The sequence below is a fragment of the Candida orthopsilosis genome, assembly GCF_000315875.1.
Source record: "Candida orthopsilosis Co 90-125, chromosome 3 draft sequence".
Taxonomy (NCBI): Eukaryota; Fungi; Ascomycota; class Pichiomycetes; order Serinales; family Debaryomycetaceae; genus Lodderomyces; species Lodderomyces orthopsilosis.
Window position 1 is genome coordinate 1 of NC_018296.1, and position 12,769 is coordinate 12,769.

At 38.5% G+C, this 12,769-nt stretch overlaps 6 protein-coding genes across 6 annotated transcripts; 3 read left to right on the forward strand and 3 right to left on the reverse strand. All coding sequences in view use genetic code 12, as the record gives it.

Moving 5' to 3' along the window:
* Positions 1-458: 458 nt before the first annotated feature.
* Positions 459-767, forward strand: CORT_0C00100 (hypothetical protein; the record flags this gene model as incomplete). Its single annotated transcript, XM_003868245.1, has 1 exon — positions 459-767. One exon carries the CDS (start codon positions 459-461, stop codon positions 765-767), a length of 309 nt encoding a protein of 102 aa, XP_003868293.1.
* A 212-nt stretch (positions 768-979) lies between these two features.
* Positions 980-1,447, forward strand: CORT_0C00110 (hypothetical protein; the record flags this gene model as incomplete). The annotated part of the gene is made up of 1 exon (XM_003868246.1): positions 980-1,447. The coding sequence occupies one exon, from the start codon at positions 980-982 to the stop codon at positions 1,445-1,447; it is 468 nt and encodes a 155-aa protein (XP_003868294.1).
* Positions 1,448-1,594: 147 nt separating this feature from the next.
* On the reverse strand, positions 1,595-3,220 carry CORT_0C00120 (Mds3 protein; the record flags this gene model as incomplete). The annotated part of the gene is made up of 1 exon (XM_003868247.1): positions 1,595-3,220. The coding sequence occupies one exon, from the start codon at positions 3,218-3,220 to the stop codon at positions 1,595-1,597; it is 1,626 nt and encodes a 541-aa protein (XP_003868295.1).
* A 1,205-nt stretch (positions 3,221-4,425) lies between these two features.
* CORT_0C00130 (Slk19 protein) lies at positions 4,426-7,875 on the forward strand (the record flags this gene model as incomplete). The annotated part of the gene is made up of 1 exon (XM_003868248.1): positions 4,426-7,875. One exon carries the CDS (start codon positions 4,426-4,428, stop codon positions 7,873-7,875), a length of 3,450 nt encoding a protein of 1,149 aa, XP_003868296.1.
* A 30-nt stretch (positions 7,876-7,905) lies between these two features.
* CORT_0C00140 (hypothetical protein) lies at positions 7,906-8,889 on the reverse strand (the record flags this gene model as incomplete). Its single annotated transcript, XM_003868249.1, has 1 exon — positions 7,906-8,889. The coding sequence occupies one exon, from the start codon at positions 8,887-8,889 to the stop codon at positions 7,906-7,908; it is 984 nt and encodes a 327-aa protein (XP_003868297.1).
* A 161-nt stretch (positions 8,890-9,050) lies between these two features.
* On the reverse strand, positions 9,051-10,970 carry CORT_0C00150 (Oca5 protein; the record flags this gene model as incomplete). The annotated part of the gene is made up of 1 exon (XM_003868250.1): positions 9,051-10,970. The coding sequence occupies one exon, from the start codon at positions 10,968-10,970 to the stop codon at positions 9,051-9,053; it is 1,920 nt and encodes a 639-aa protein (XP_003868298.1).
* Positions 10,971-12,769: the final 1,799 nt, after the last annotated feature.

Consider the following 12,769-nt stretch of genomic DNA (forward strand, 5'->3'; position numbering starts at 1 on the left):
GTACCATCGTGATTTATACATTCGTAAATACACATAGAGACTATAAAAATACCCAAAACACTAAAGCTGATGGACTTACAATGTGTCTGCCCACATTCCCCCCTACTCTTTTTAATGGCTGGCGGAGTATTGCTTTTGTTAGCGCTCAAGTATGGGGAGTGCCCGCGCTTTGGTAACATTTGTATATAAGATTTGAGGTTGTTTATATTGAGTCAATTTACAGCTACAACATGGGAAATTGAGCCAACGAGTGGCTGAGACAAAGAAATTTTGTTTTGATTTGGAAATCAGTCTCTTGATAAAAGTGCAGAGAATTGTTAAACTCTATTGTGCACATGATCAGCTGATGCAGCAGGACAAAATTTTCTATCACCAAAGACGTGCTAAAGGATTACCAACAGGAGGTTTTCGCTGATTGTATACTAGATCTGTCTACAAGGGTCAATAGATAAGCTGTAATGGTACAAATAATTTTATACAAACCTATCCTTGTCGCATGCGCAAAATTCAATTGCATGAGAATGTATCCTTCTAAGGCAAACTATCACTTCTCTCGTTCACAGAAAACAATGGAGATTCATGTTCAGGAGTCAGGTAATCTACCACTTACAAGAGATGCCTACAACAGGGCCAACCGCATAACCATCGAAAATTGTGATATCAAACCACTGCAAAATGGTGAGCAACTAAAGCCACTACTCCATTACGCAATCAACACCCTTTACATAAATTGGAAAAAAGATACAAAAAATACTACCCCTACATAGATCCAGTACTTTTGCAACACAAAGACATAATATTTGCTGGAAATGATAAATGTATTAAAGCAACTCACTTTTGCATCCTCAACAAAGCGCTTTCAAATCAACTGTGGTTTGCCCACAATTATCCAAAAATTGTGTACATAGCAGAAGATCCAAAAAATATCTACAGGGACCTGGCCGGTTTAAACATTTGTGGTGTTAGAATCAACAATTTTATGATGAACTGGTATAAAGAGCCGGTTATCATTATAGTAAATCCGTTCGAATTTTTGTCCATGCATCTTAAAAAGGACACTTTGATAATGATTGGAGATACACTTCTCACTACGCTAAAATACAAACAATTGTGTCAAGCAAGATCATTTAGTTATGTGGACTTCACACACCAGAGACAGACTACTGCAAATCTACTGTCGGTGAATATCGAGCTATATTACCTTGAATCACTTGATGCAAAAATTGAAAAACTCATCAATATTTGTGAACAATCTTACAAATTAGGAATATTTGCTGACATTTATAAAAAAGCGAAAGAGTTGTATATGAATACCATCTTTTGCCGTTGCACATTGACGACGCTAAATGTGGCAAAGTGTAAAGGGAACAATATTAAGCCAAGCTTAAAGAAGGCGAAGGAGCAAAACGCCATAAAACTTTCAACAAAATTCAACATTTTAAAATAGGTAAAAAGTGTATTCTTTATTGACGCTCCAAGTTTAAAGTCCTTTGAAAAATTTGTAAATGAGTTAGGGTCAGGGCCAAAAAGAATAGTTGTTTTGTTTACAATGTGTGGGGTTTGTCGAGAATTGGACTGGATATAAATAAATAAACTATGTTCCGGGGTTTCTCTCCTTTTGTAGCTTTATCAACATCATTGTCCTCAAAACAATCCTCATCTCAGTCACTAATAGTGCCGCTTCATGAATAACCTCAATCACTTCGTCAGATGGACACGGGGAGTCAGGGTTTACTAATTCCTCAACTGTCATTGTATTCATTCTGGTTTTAGATTCATCATTTGGCTCTTCACTTTTGGTCTCAGTTGGCATCATTGGTCTATCAAAAACCGACTTGACTCTCGAAGTCAGCCCAGATGCATTTAAGTCCTCAACATCCAAGTATGCCATCGTTTCTTCATTCAGTTCATCTTCATATTCATCACATATTTTCCTCAACCACTGCTTGCTGATAACCCCGTTTTCTATAGATTCAACAACTTGCTTTTCTTCAGACAGCTCACTCAATAACTCCCTCTCTTTCCTTCGTATTACATCAATCAAAACTTCACAAATTAAATCATATAACAACGGAACTCTGTAAAATTTGGCAATTATCAAGTTATCCAACAACGTGGGTGCTAAAATCCATTTATTTCCAACTTGTCCTGTATAGAAAAACTCACAAAATGCTTTTACTGTGTTCGTTGAAAAGGGCATATATAACTTCCGTGGTATCAATGATGGCTCGAGGGGAAACCGTTCCTCTTCAAACCCGAAAAGTGGATGATAATCTTCATTTTCATCCCCATTATCACTTTCCTCATCATAGTCTTGTGTTGAGCCATGCCCAACGCTGCTTCCAGATTCATTTTCCTTGGATTTAACTTCCACTCCTGATTCTATGGAGGATAGTTTAAGATCTGAAGTTGATCTTCCCATATTTGGTCTGAGATTGGGAAATGGAGAACTGCGCAACTCACTCAAATTTGAACTCGATGCTGACAATGAAGCACGTGGCGATGAAAAAGGTGATTCTCTAGGAGATCTAGAAGAAGGGATGTTTCTCAAGACGGATAGTGTGTTCAACAATGATGCCCTCGGGGAGCTTGCATCTTGTGACCCCTTGCGCGAAGAAGGTTTAAACGATGTTGGTACAGCTGGAACAGGAGGTATTGGCTCAGTAGGAGGTGGTAATTGGGGCGGCACGTCATCCATATGGGAGGTGAATAGGTCATTGTGTTGAATAGTCGGGATTGAATCCTTGCGACTTTCGTTGCTTGAGTTGTTCCTTGATGGTTGTGACTCGGTCGACATTGAACAGATGGACCTTTGCTTAGTCTTGGAATATGTACCCAAAGATTCTGTTGACTCCTGAAAGGGGATTCTAAAGCGTGGAACATCAGCTTTCCTCAATGTGGTGGTAACTTTTGATTTCAGCTCTTGATTCTTTTCTGATTCAAAATCTTCCACCGCCAGAACATAACCTCTTGAAAGTAGCGTGACAAAGTATTTCCCCCATCTATCAATCAATATGGCCATAGACACTGGTATTCGATCACCATTACAGGAGATGATTTCAAAATCCGAAATTTGATCACCATTTCGATCAAAAGCGTTTCTCCCTAAAGTTACTGCAGCAGGAGAAAATACTGCCCTTATGTTGGAAGATTTGGGAGCTGCATAATGCACGTAATCATCAAATGTGATTGCTGGCTGTGCATGGGTTGATTGTTGCATACTGGAAGGGGGGAAGGGTGAGATCAACAACAGTGGTTTGGTGGTCACATAGAGTTGAAAAAAAATCTATCTAACAAATGCTGCGGCTGCAGATTAAAAAAGGTTGGGAGTAAACATATGCGAACGGCAATAACGACGATTAATTTTTGACCTCCTTTAGTGAGTATTGCATGTACCAAAGCCTAAAGATGAAGAGTTTACATGCTTTGTGACTAAGTAAAGGGGATTGAGCCGGGGTTGGAGCCGCATATTTCATCCAGTTATGTATATGAAGATAAATGGAATAAAAGATGGAAGGCTCTTTTGATATTATATGCGGCGACCTTATCTATGGAGCCAAATAATTTCAAACTTTTATGTCAACTAGTGTTCTAACCGTCAAGGGTTCGCTTTGTTTCGTTTCATAAACCAATCGCCTTTAACCGAAAAGAACAAATCCGCTAGGGCACCCAATAGACGTAAAAGCAGAAGAGTTTAAGGAATTTGATTATCCATCTAATGTAGGAGACTCATCATTATCAGAGGCGCACACTGCAATCTCTGGTAAATGGTGTGGTGAGTTTGCGTTTTGTACATGGAAGCCATTCTTTTGTACATTATATACTGTGTTTCCTAATTGGTATAATTGTTGTCCCAATTAGGTAAATATCAAAATACAATAATATACAGCAATCCAACAAATGTCTTCTTTGTGTAACATAATCTCGTGAGAGAGACGACTTTCATACGTCATTTTATCGTCAACAAAACAGATACAACCACACCAGATTGCTAAGGTATAAGATGTCTAAACCACAGGATAAAAGTTGACCCATAGTGGTCTATTTGTCGATTACTATGGAAGTGTTGCAACGGGTCTTACTACACACACACACACTCTATTGTATAAAGTTTCTAAAACTATAAATAGCAATTGATACATAAGTAGTTTTGACTACTAATCTCATGTATTCTCTTTACATTGTCACAATTTGGAGCTTCAGTTTGATTCAAGTTGTCGTTGCTTCTCTCTTTGTTTCTCTTTGTTTCTCTTTGTTGTGTTTTGTGATAATAAAGAAAGAAATTCCAAAAGTCACTCAAAAATTTTAAATTGCAATTTTCTGTTTTGTCTTTCTGAATTCTACTTCCAATTTCAATTACATTTTCCAAAACAACAATCTTTTTCCCTCATCAGAAAGTTTATCTTCTATCACAACAGTAAAAATATGTCTGAGACTGCTGCAGTTAATTCAACGACTGCCAAGAAGCAGCCTCCTCAAAGCAGATTAAAACAATTGACGAGTGCGTCGACATGGGTTTCTCCCTTTAGAAGCCAACCTGACGAAGAAAGTGGAGCCAATTCCAAGAAAAAGGTCAATTTGTATAAACAATTCAAGGAGGACAATAAAGTAGAACATATCAAAGTTCCAGCCAAGTTTGCTCACCATCCTACATTAGAAGCTGAGGAAAAGAAGAAGAAACAGCAAGCAAAGTCAGCAAAGTCAGCAAAGTCAACAAAAAAGACAGATGAAGCAAAGACCAAAAAAGCAACAGATGATAAGGCTAACTCAGAAGAGAAAAAGCTTGACGATGAAGCCAAGGAGAAATTGGTGACTGATGAACAATCTGAAGCTGCTGCCAAGGAAAAGAAGATTGAGGATGAATCTAAGGAGAAGTTGGTTGATGATGAACCATCCAATGCTGTTGTAGAAGAGCAGAAGCTTGAAGGTGAAGCCGATGAGAAATTGATCATCGACGAACCAACTGAAGCTGAAACAGAAGAACAAAAGCTCGAAGATGACTCTAAAGAGAAATTAATCACCGACGAACCAGCTGGTGCTGTCGCAGAAGAACGGAAGCTTGAACACGAGTCTAAAGAGAAGTTGGTCACAGACCAAGGATTAGAAAGACAGCCAACCAATGAGTCCAGGGAAACATTGCTCAAGGATGAATACCCAGAAAGCGAACCTACTGGTGCTGCAGCAGAGGCAAAGGAAGCCTTTGAAGCGGCTGACGCAGATATAGAAGACGCTAAAAAAGTAAGCCAAGAGCAAGAGGACCTTGCCCAAGAGCATTTAGAAGGCGATGATGAGATAGAAGAAAACATCAAAGAAAATCCTGTTGATATTTCTTCTCCACCTCAAACAAAATATGAACCGGTTGAGAAACCAAACAAAGAAATTTTGGAAAAATTAAAGAATAAACCAGTTTTGTTGAGACACTATCAAGAATTAAATGCAACTGCTGTTGGGTCGCTTGCAAATGATTTAGATGACCCCAAAAAAGTTATCGAATTGGGTTCTGGTTTGAGATTGACTCAAGAACAATTGTTGGACATGGCAGCGAAAAGAGTGGCCCCAGTGATTACCTCCATCAATGATGAGGTCTCTAAGACGAGACAAGAGGATGAAATCAAGAGACAACAACTTTTGGATCAAAAAGTGAAGAAGCACGAGGGTAAGTTGAAATCTGATTTTGACAAGTATGCAGCAAAGGTAAACAAGAGAAAGGAAGTTATCGATCAGGAAATTGAACGCAAATTAACCAACATTGCTAACTTGGTCAAAACATCCGATGAGAATGCAAACAAGTTTGAAAAACAAACTAAGGAAGAGATGGAGACTGCAGCTAAAGAGTACGAAGAACGTGAAACTAAGGCTGCTGAGAAACACGTTACTGATAAGGAAACTCTCGAAAAGAATCACGAGGAGCTACTCGCTACCAAAAAGCAAGAATTGGAAGATTCCAAAGCAGGACAAGAGAAGGCTACTCAAGAAATTGAAGATTTGAAGCAGAAAAAGATTGACTTGACTGAAAAAAATACTGAATTGGATACCGAAATTGAGAGATTGAAAAGCAAATTGGAGGAGGAAAAGGCCAAATTACAAGAGTTAACTTCTCAACATGAAACTCATCAGGAAGCAATAGAAGTAAACCAAAACCAGAGCAAAGAGTTGAATGAAAAGATTGGTGGTTATCAAAAAGATATTGATGACAGAAAAACCACACACAAGGGTTTGGTTGCTGAAGTTGGAGCTTTGGGTGCCTTGTTGGGCGCTTTTGCTGCTAAGTTGAGTGATGTCAACTCAGACAAAACTGGCAGAACTGAGAGACTCACGGAAGCAAAGAACAAGCACATCTCTTGGCAAAGAGAAAAGGACCAATTCGCAGAAGAAGCTGCAAGAGAGCATGAACGTCAAAGAGCACAGGCAACCCAAGAATACGAAACCAGAAAACACCAAGAGGAGTTGGAAAGAAAGAGACAGAAGGAAGAACAAGAGAGACTCGAAAAGGAGGAGCAAGAGAGGCAAGCCAAGTTAGAAGAAGAAGAAAGACAAAGGCAAGCACAATTAGAGGCCGAAGAGAAAGAAAGACAAGCTAAGATTGAGGAAGAAGAGAGACAAAAAAAGGTTGAAGAAGAAGCAAAGGCTAAGGAGCTAAAGGAGAAACAGGAAAAACAAGCAGCTATCGCCGAAAAGCTTAAGCAGAAGGAATCAAAGCAAAGAAACTTAGAAGAGGAAAGAAACAAGCATGATTCTCTTTATCAAAAGGGTTCTTACACGGGTGACGAGTCCGAGTATCACAACGCTCAAAAGCAGAGATTAGGTGATGAAATCACAAACTTGCAAAAGATCAAGGAATTGAGAGAAGAAAGATCGACGTACACCGGGGAGGATTCAAAGTCTGATGATCTTGACAAATTAATCAAGGAGAGACAAAAGGCGATCAAAAAGATTGAAAACAAGCAAGCTCAACTTTCTTTAAATGAGCGGGCAGTAGCTGAAGAACCAACATCAAGTAAAAACTTGGTTGCTTCTGGCACTGGTGCTGCTGCCGGTACCGTATTTGGACAAGATTTGATTGATAAACAATCGAAATTGCCAAGTGCACAAGAAAATCCAGGCGCCGACTATGACTTGAAGAAGAAAGGTGCTATTCATGATGCAGATAAATCAGTTCCTAAGTTTGAGGATGAGAATGATAAGAAAAAGGAACCCAGGGAGAAGAAGTCAGGCTTAGGGTCCGCTGCTCTTGCTGGCGGTGCTGTTGGTGCGGGAACAGGTGCTGCAGTGGGTGCCGCAACCAATTCAACTGATAAGGCTGCACCATTGAGAAAAGAAAGATCAAATAGTCTCACTGACAGATTCAAGGGATGGGGAAGAAGACTTTCAAGAGATAAAACACCAACCGAAAAGACTAAAGAAGCTCCAGCTGAAAACTCTGCCTCTAAGGATACCAAGGAGGACAATGCTGTTGGTGATGTTTCCAAAGAGACTAAGCCAATTACTTCCAAGAATGAAAACACCGTTGGTAGTGTAGGTGCTGCACCTAAAGGAAATGACACAATTGGTGGAATCAACGCAAATGATATTGAAAACAAAACTGGATCAGCACGTGTAATCCCTAAAGGCAATCAAACGATTGGTGGTGTGAATGCAAATGACTTTGAATTAAAAGACACACACAAACCAGGCGCCGCTATTACAGCTGGTGCTAATGAGCCACATAGAGATGATGCTTCATGGGAAGTTCACTCGGTTTATGAACTTGTATCCGATGGCGAATTCGAAGCAAATAAGAATGATCCCAATTATTTTGCAGTCAATGAAGAGGACTATAAGAATCACAAAGAAAAGGAAAAAAGGGTCACTTTACTTGATAAAATCTTTAAGTAGTTTAGTTTAATTTTTATATTTGTTTTACATTTAATCGAATTTAATTTTCTTACCCGCGGACGGTACAATGGCAGCACTTGCTCTTTGAGCAGTAGCCAAAGCGACTGACGACTTTTCTCTAGCTTGCGGCTTTTCCTGTGGTCTCTCTCTGTACTGCTTTCTTTGTGGCCTCACCTCAGGAGTATTCTCAACAACCTCCTGTTTTTCCACCACCTCTTCCCGCACATGACTCTTTGGTCTTCTCTTTGATCTGTCTTCTCCATACTCCAACCTCAACTTCCTATTCAACATTGATTTAGCAAGCTTTGACTTCATAGCAGTGATGGCACCATCTTCAGACTTAAAGTCGATAAAAGCAAAACCTTTACATTTTCCAGTATCTTGAAATGTAGCCATTCTGATCCTGACAATATCTCCACAATGTTGAAAGTGCTCCCGCAAGTTATCTTCTGTTGTGTCAAAACTCAAGTTACCTACAAACAAGATCCGGCTTGGTGGTAACTTTGACTCCTTCTCTGGCCGACCTTCAAAAGAAGTGGCACTTTTGATTAGTAAGTTACGTCCATTTAAATTCTGCTCACTTAAAGCTATCAACTTTTCGACTTGTTCTTCATTTTTCACATCAACATAAGCAAATCCTTTAATCTGGTTCCCCTTTTTAGGAAGATTCACTCTCGTTATATCTTCCTTCAGAATGGTTGATTTAGCCACCAAAAACCTCATAAGATCTTCCATAGTCGTGTCAAAAGATAAATTTCCTATCCACACACCATACTTTGACTTTTCTTGCTTTTGCTCGGATTCCTGCACCGTTGTCGCCTTTGGAGCTGGCTCTTCCTCCAATTTTCCCTTCTTGGCTAAACGCTTTTGTTTCTTTGACAAAGGTACGGATGCATTTAAATCAATTTCCAATTCATCAAATGAGTCTCCTTTCCTCTTTCTATCTACTTGCTCGATGTTTTTGTCTTCTGTTTCACGACCGGACATGGTTGGAGTTAAAGTATTACATCGCATCGCATCTCACATTTTTTCTGTTTTTGTACACAGAAAAGTGCACATTACAAAATGCCACTGCGACTACTCTAGAGATTGGGACCACCCTGACCCATCATTAAGAGCTCACCTTACGTACGAATCTACAAATGTGTTCTTAATGATATCAATTGCTCCTACATCTAACTATCTTCAACAAACTCAGACCACAACCATTTTCGCCACAACTCACCTGACTCTGAAATGATGTTGTCAATAAAGTTAATCTTGTGTTTGTCGTTTCGCATATCGTTGGATATGATGATGTTACTAGTAGGGGCTTCTTCATTTGGTAGTAAAGGAGGAGATCCATTTCTTGAATTTGAAGATGAATTGAAAGTTTGACTTGATCGTTTTCTGGATTTTTGGTTATATTTGTAGGACTTGGATGGAAGTCTCGATAGGAATTGTCTAATTTCATGCTGATCAAGTTCAACCAATGTATTCTCCTTCGATTTGAGTAAAGATATCGAAATAAATATTAATGCAATATGAGGGTCGATTCTTGAAAAGGGGATGGATAAATTGGGGCGATTGGCACTATCCTTTAATTCATTTGTCGAAGAAGGAGTTGCCGATGTCAGCAATAAATCCGATTTCGATATGTGAAGTTCATTGTTCAACTCATTAATCAAATCCCTGAACGAGTTTCTTCTTGGATCGACGGTTGATTTTTCATTTTCAACGGATCCAACTGTCCAAAACACATCAGGACCCAATTTCTGTAAAGTGTTTCTATTCACATAGTTTAGCTTTTCATAGTAGTAATTAAAACTTCGCTTAGGGTTTTTAAGCCTCCAGCCCAAAAGAAAATCCCAAATTCGCCCGCGGTCGTGTTTGGACCACACTTTTGTGCCGCAAAATTTGAGCCACCATATTAGCCATTCATCATCCAGACAACCAAATTTGGTTAGAATTTGCTCCTCGTGGAAATGTTGCGCTAATTCAGGTTGCAATTTTCGCAAACAAAAGATGAAAAATGAAACTCTTTGCTCTATAGTTCCCCCTGTGATTGGTAATGTCGTCTTGTTCATCTTGGATTGTTTTCTCTCATCTTTTTGGTCATTTTTATTACAGGAAATTTCACTCTCCCCTGAAAACTTTGTTTCTGGCTCTGGGCAATGCAACAACACCAACACTAACCTCTCATAGACATCATGAAACTTCATATTGGAAATTGTTTCGTTCTTATATATCAACTCATCAAGATACTTATCCAACCCTGGAATATGATCAATATAGTTTGAATAGTCGTCAACTACGCTGGCAATCAAAGAAGAACCTTTCTGTGAGTGATCTCTTCCAACTAAAACCCACGGAGTCTTCGGTATCGGAGGGAACCATTCAGCCAAATTCAAAGCCATCCATGATAGCGATGTATCATATTTGATGATTTTGGCCCATTTGAGTGTAAACTTCAATACCGAGCTCTCCAATGTGTGAATAATCTCTTTTTCAATGGGTGTCAAATCATGTGACTTCAAGTAATAAAGTCGTTGAATATACCTAGCGATATCCTTTTTAATCTTTTTTTCAATTTCGTTGCTGGCATCCGAATCTTTGCGACCTTCTGATCTTGTTTCATAATCGCTTTCCGACTGGCTTAGGTATCCTTTGGAGGAAGATGTTTCCTTACTTGAGGTACTCTCAACATCACTCGCTTCATTAATAATTTCATTGTCTGGCTGTATAAACGGCTCTAGCACAAACGGGTGGTATTTCAATAGAATTGGCCACACTTTAAATCGAAGAAATGGGGGTATACCTTTCTGTCTTGCAATTAGGGCTAATCCATGGTGGTTTTTCGTGTTCAAGTATTCCTTACATAGATTAAAAATTTCCAAATCGTAGTTGAAAGATGGTTTGTGGTCGTCAGGTTGATATGGCGAGTTGTCTTTCGATTCAAAATCAGGCTGTTCTTCGTCACTAATGGATTTGGTTGAAGTAGTGTTTTCTATAGACAGTTCGATAAACTTTTCATTGGACGATTCTGATGAGTCCGTGGAAGCGGTTGGCAAGCTCAAACTTGTGGAGAAATTCTTTTCCATCATTTGGGATAGCATTATGAAAAAGCAAATGTGAATATATGTGGAACTAGACGAGAAACTTGGGATTGGCGGAAACGGGGCACTAAAGATGATTTGTGATAACTTGAGATTGTTTATCAAATGGGTATATCGGTTGTTGCTAGTGTTTCGAAACGAACAGGTGGTATATGCTTTTGTATAATTAATATGTAGAATTCATCACTTTCAGATGACTTCTACAGGGCAATTTCTGTGAATAGTGGGATATAATAGTTAAAACATTGTTGGAGTTTGGTAAAAACACTCGATCTTGTAAGTTATATTTAAAGAAAACACCCTCTTGTGCAAACTGGGTAGTAAAAATATATGTGCCCTGGCCTTTGACTTTTGTTTGAAGGTGAATTCTTTTAATTAGAATTTCAGATTTTAATTGGAATTCAATTTTTTTTTTTGCCAATCCGATTGAGGTCGTGTGAGTTTGTAATGTGTCGAGAATTTAACAATGTAACCTAAAAGGCAATGCCTTGCAGTTAATTGCGAACCAGCCCCCTTTTATTGCTCTGGAGAACACTGCACTTGAGTTCATACAGGGGCTGGATCAACACACTTTAAAGATTCTAGCCCCTTTCAGTTATTTTTCCATATTTTATGATAAATCTGATTTCTATATGTGACTTTCGCACACGACAATTCAAATTAAATGCGCAATTTCCCGGATATAAGGCTTTTCGGGTCGGCGACGACAGCAATAGTGCTTGCAAAAGGCAGTACGAACCGGAAATTTGAACTCTTGAACTATGTAAGGTTTCTACCTATAACTGGCCATCAGGATAGCCCCTTTCTTTTTAAGGTTTCAAATTGCAGCATGATCCAATTTTATCCTTCGGTTAAACTTATCGTATAGTTGTGAAAATTTTTTTGGTGAATTTGGTTGCAAAAATATTGGCTCACCAGTTGAAGATGCTGAAGGGAGATTGTACACACTGTACAACAGTACGATGTTGTTCGGAACCGGAATTCGATATTACAAGACTTATGAAGCGAGAGGATTAGAAAATGGGATGAAATACTGATTTGGACTCATAAGTTTCTGATAATGTTATTGAAAGCATTCCGAAAACGTGAAACCTTCAATTTAGCAGTTCCTTTAAGATGTGATTATTTTGGAAGAAGAAAACGAAAAGAGGACAACAATAGCCGAAATTATAATTTACGAAGTCATATAATCTTTGAAATGTGGTATCGTGACCGTAGCTTCTCCAACCACAAACATGAAACTTTTCAAAAAGACATACACGATCGTATACAACATATATTGATACCAGTGCATGCCGTACTTTTTAGTAAAGAATGACTCTTCAGTTGGACTACTCTCCGACTTTTGATTCTGTGATTCTGCCTTACTCACACAGTGTACGTCGGCTAAATTAGGAATCACACATTACTACACACTCTTACCAAAGAGGCAAAAAAAAAGAAATTTAAAATGTCGCAGATTGAAAAAAAATAGGAGTAAAATGCGTCACTTACTAAAATAAGACACTTGGAAAAAAAAAGAAATTAATGCATGATAACTACAAAAAAAATTGAAGGTAGTGTACTTATGTTCAGTTTGTATTGTGTTGTATATAAAAAGGGGAGAGATTGAGCGAGCAACAATCACCATATGTTTCGCCACTCGAAAGTTCAACATCTAATATCATTATTAACGTATTACAACACATTAATACAACAACAACTATACAATCAATAAATATTAATAGATCAGAGTATTCAATTTATTAAATCACAATGCAAATTTTCGTCAAAACTTTAACCGGTAAGACCATCACCTT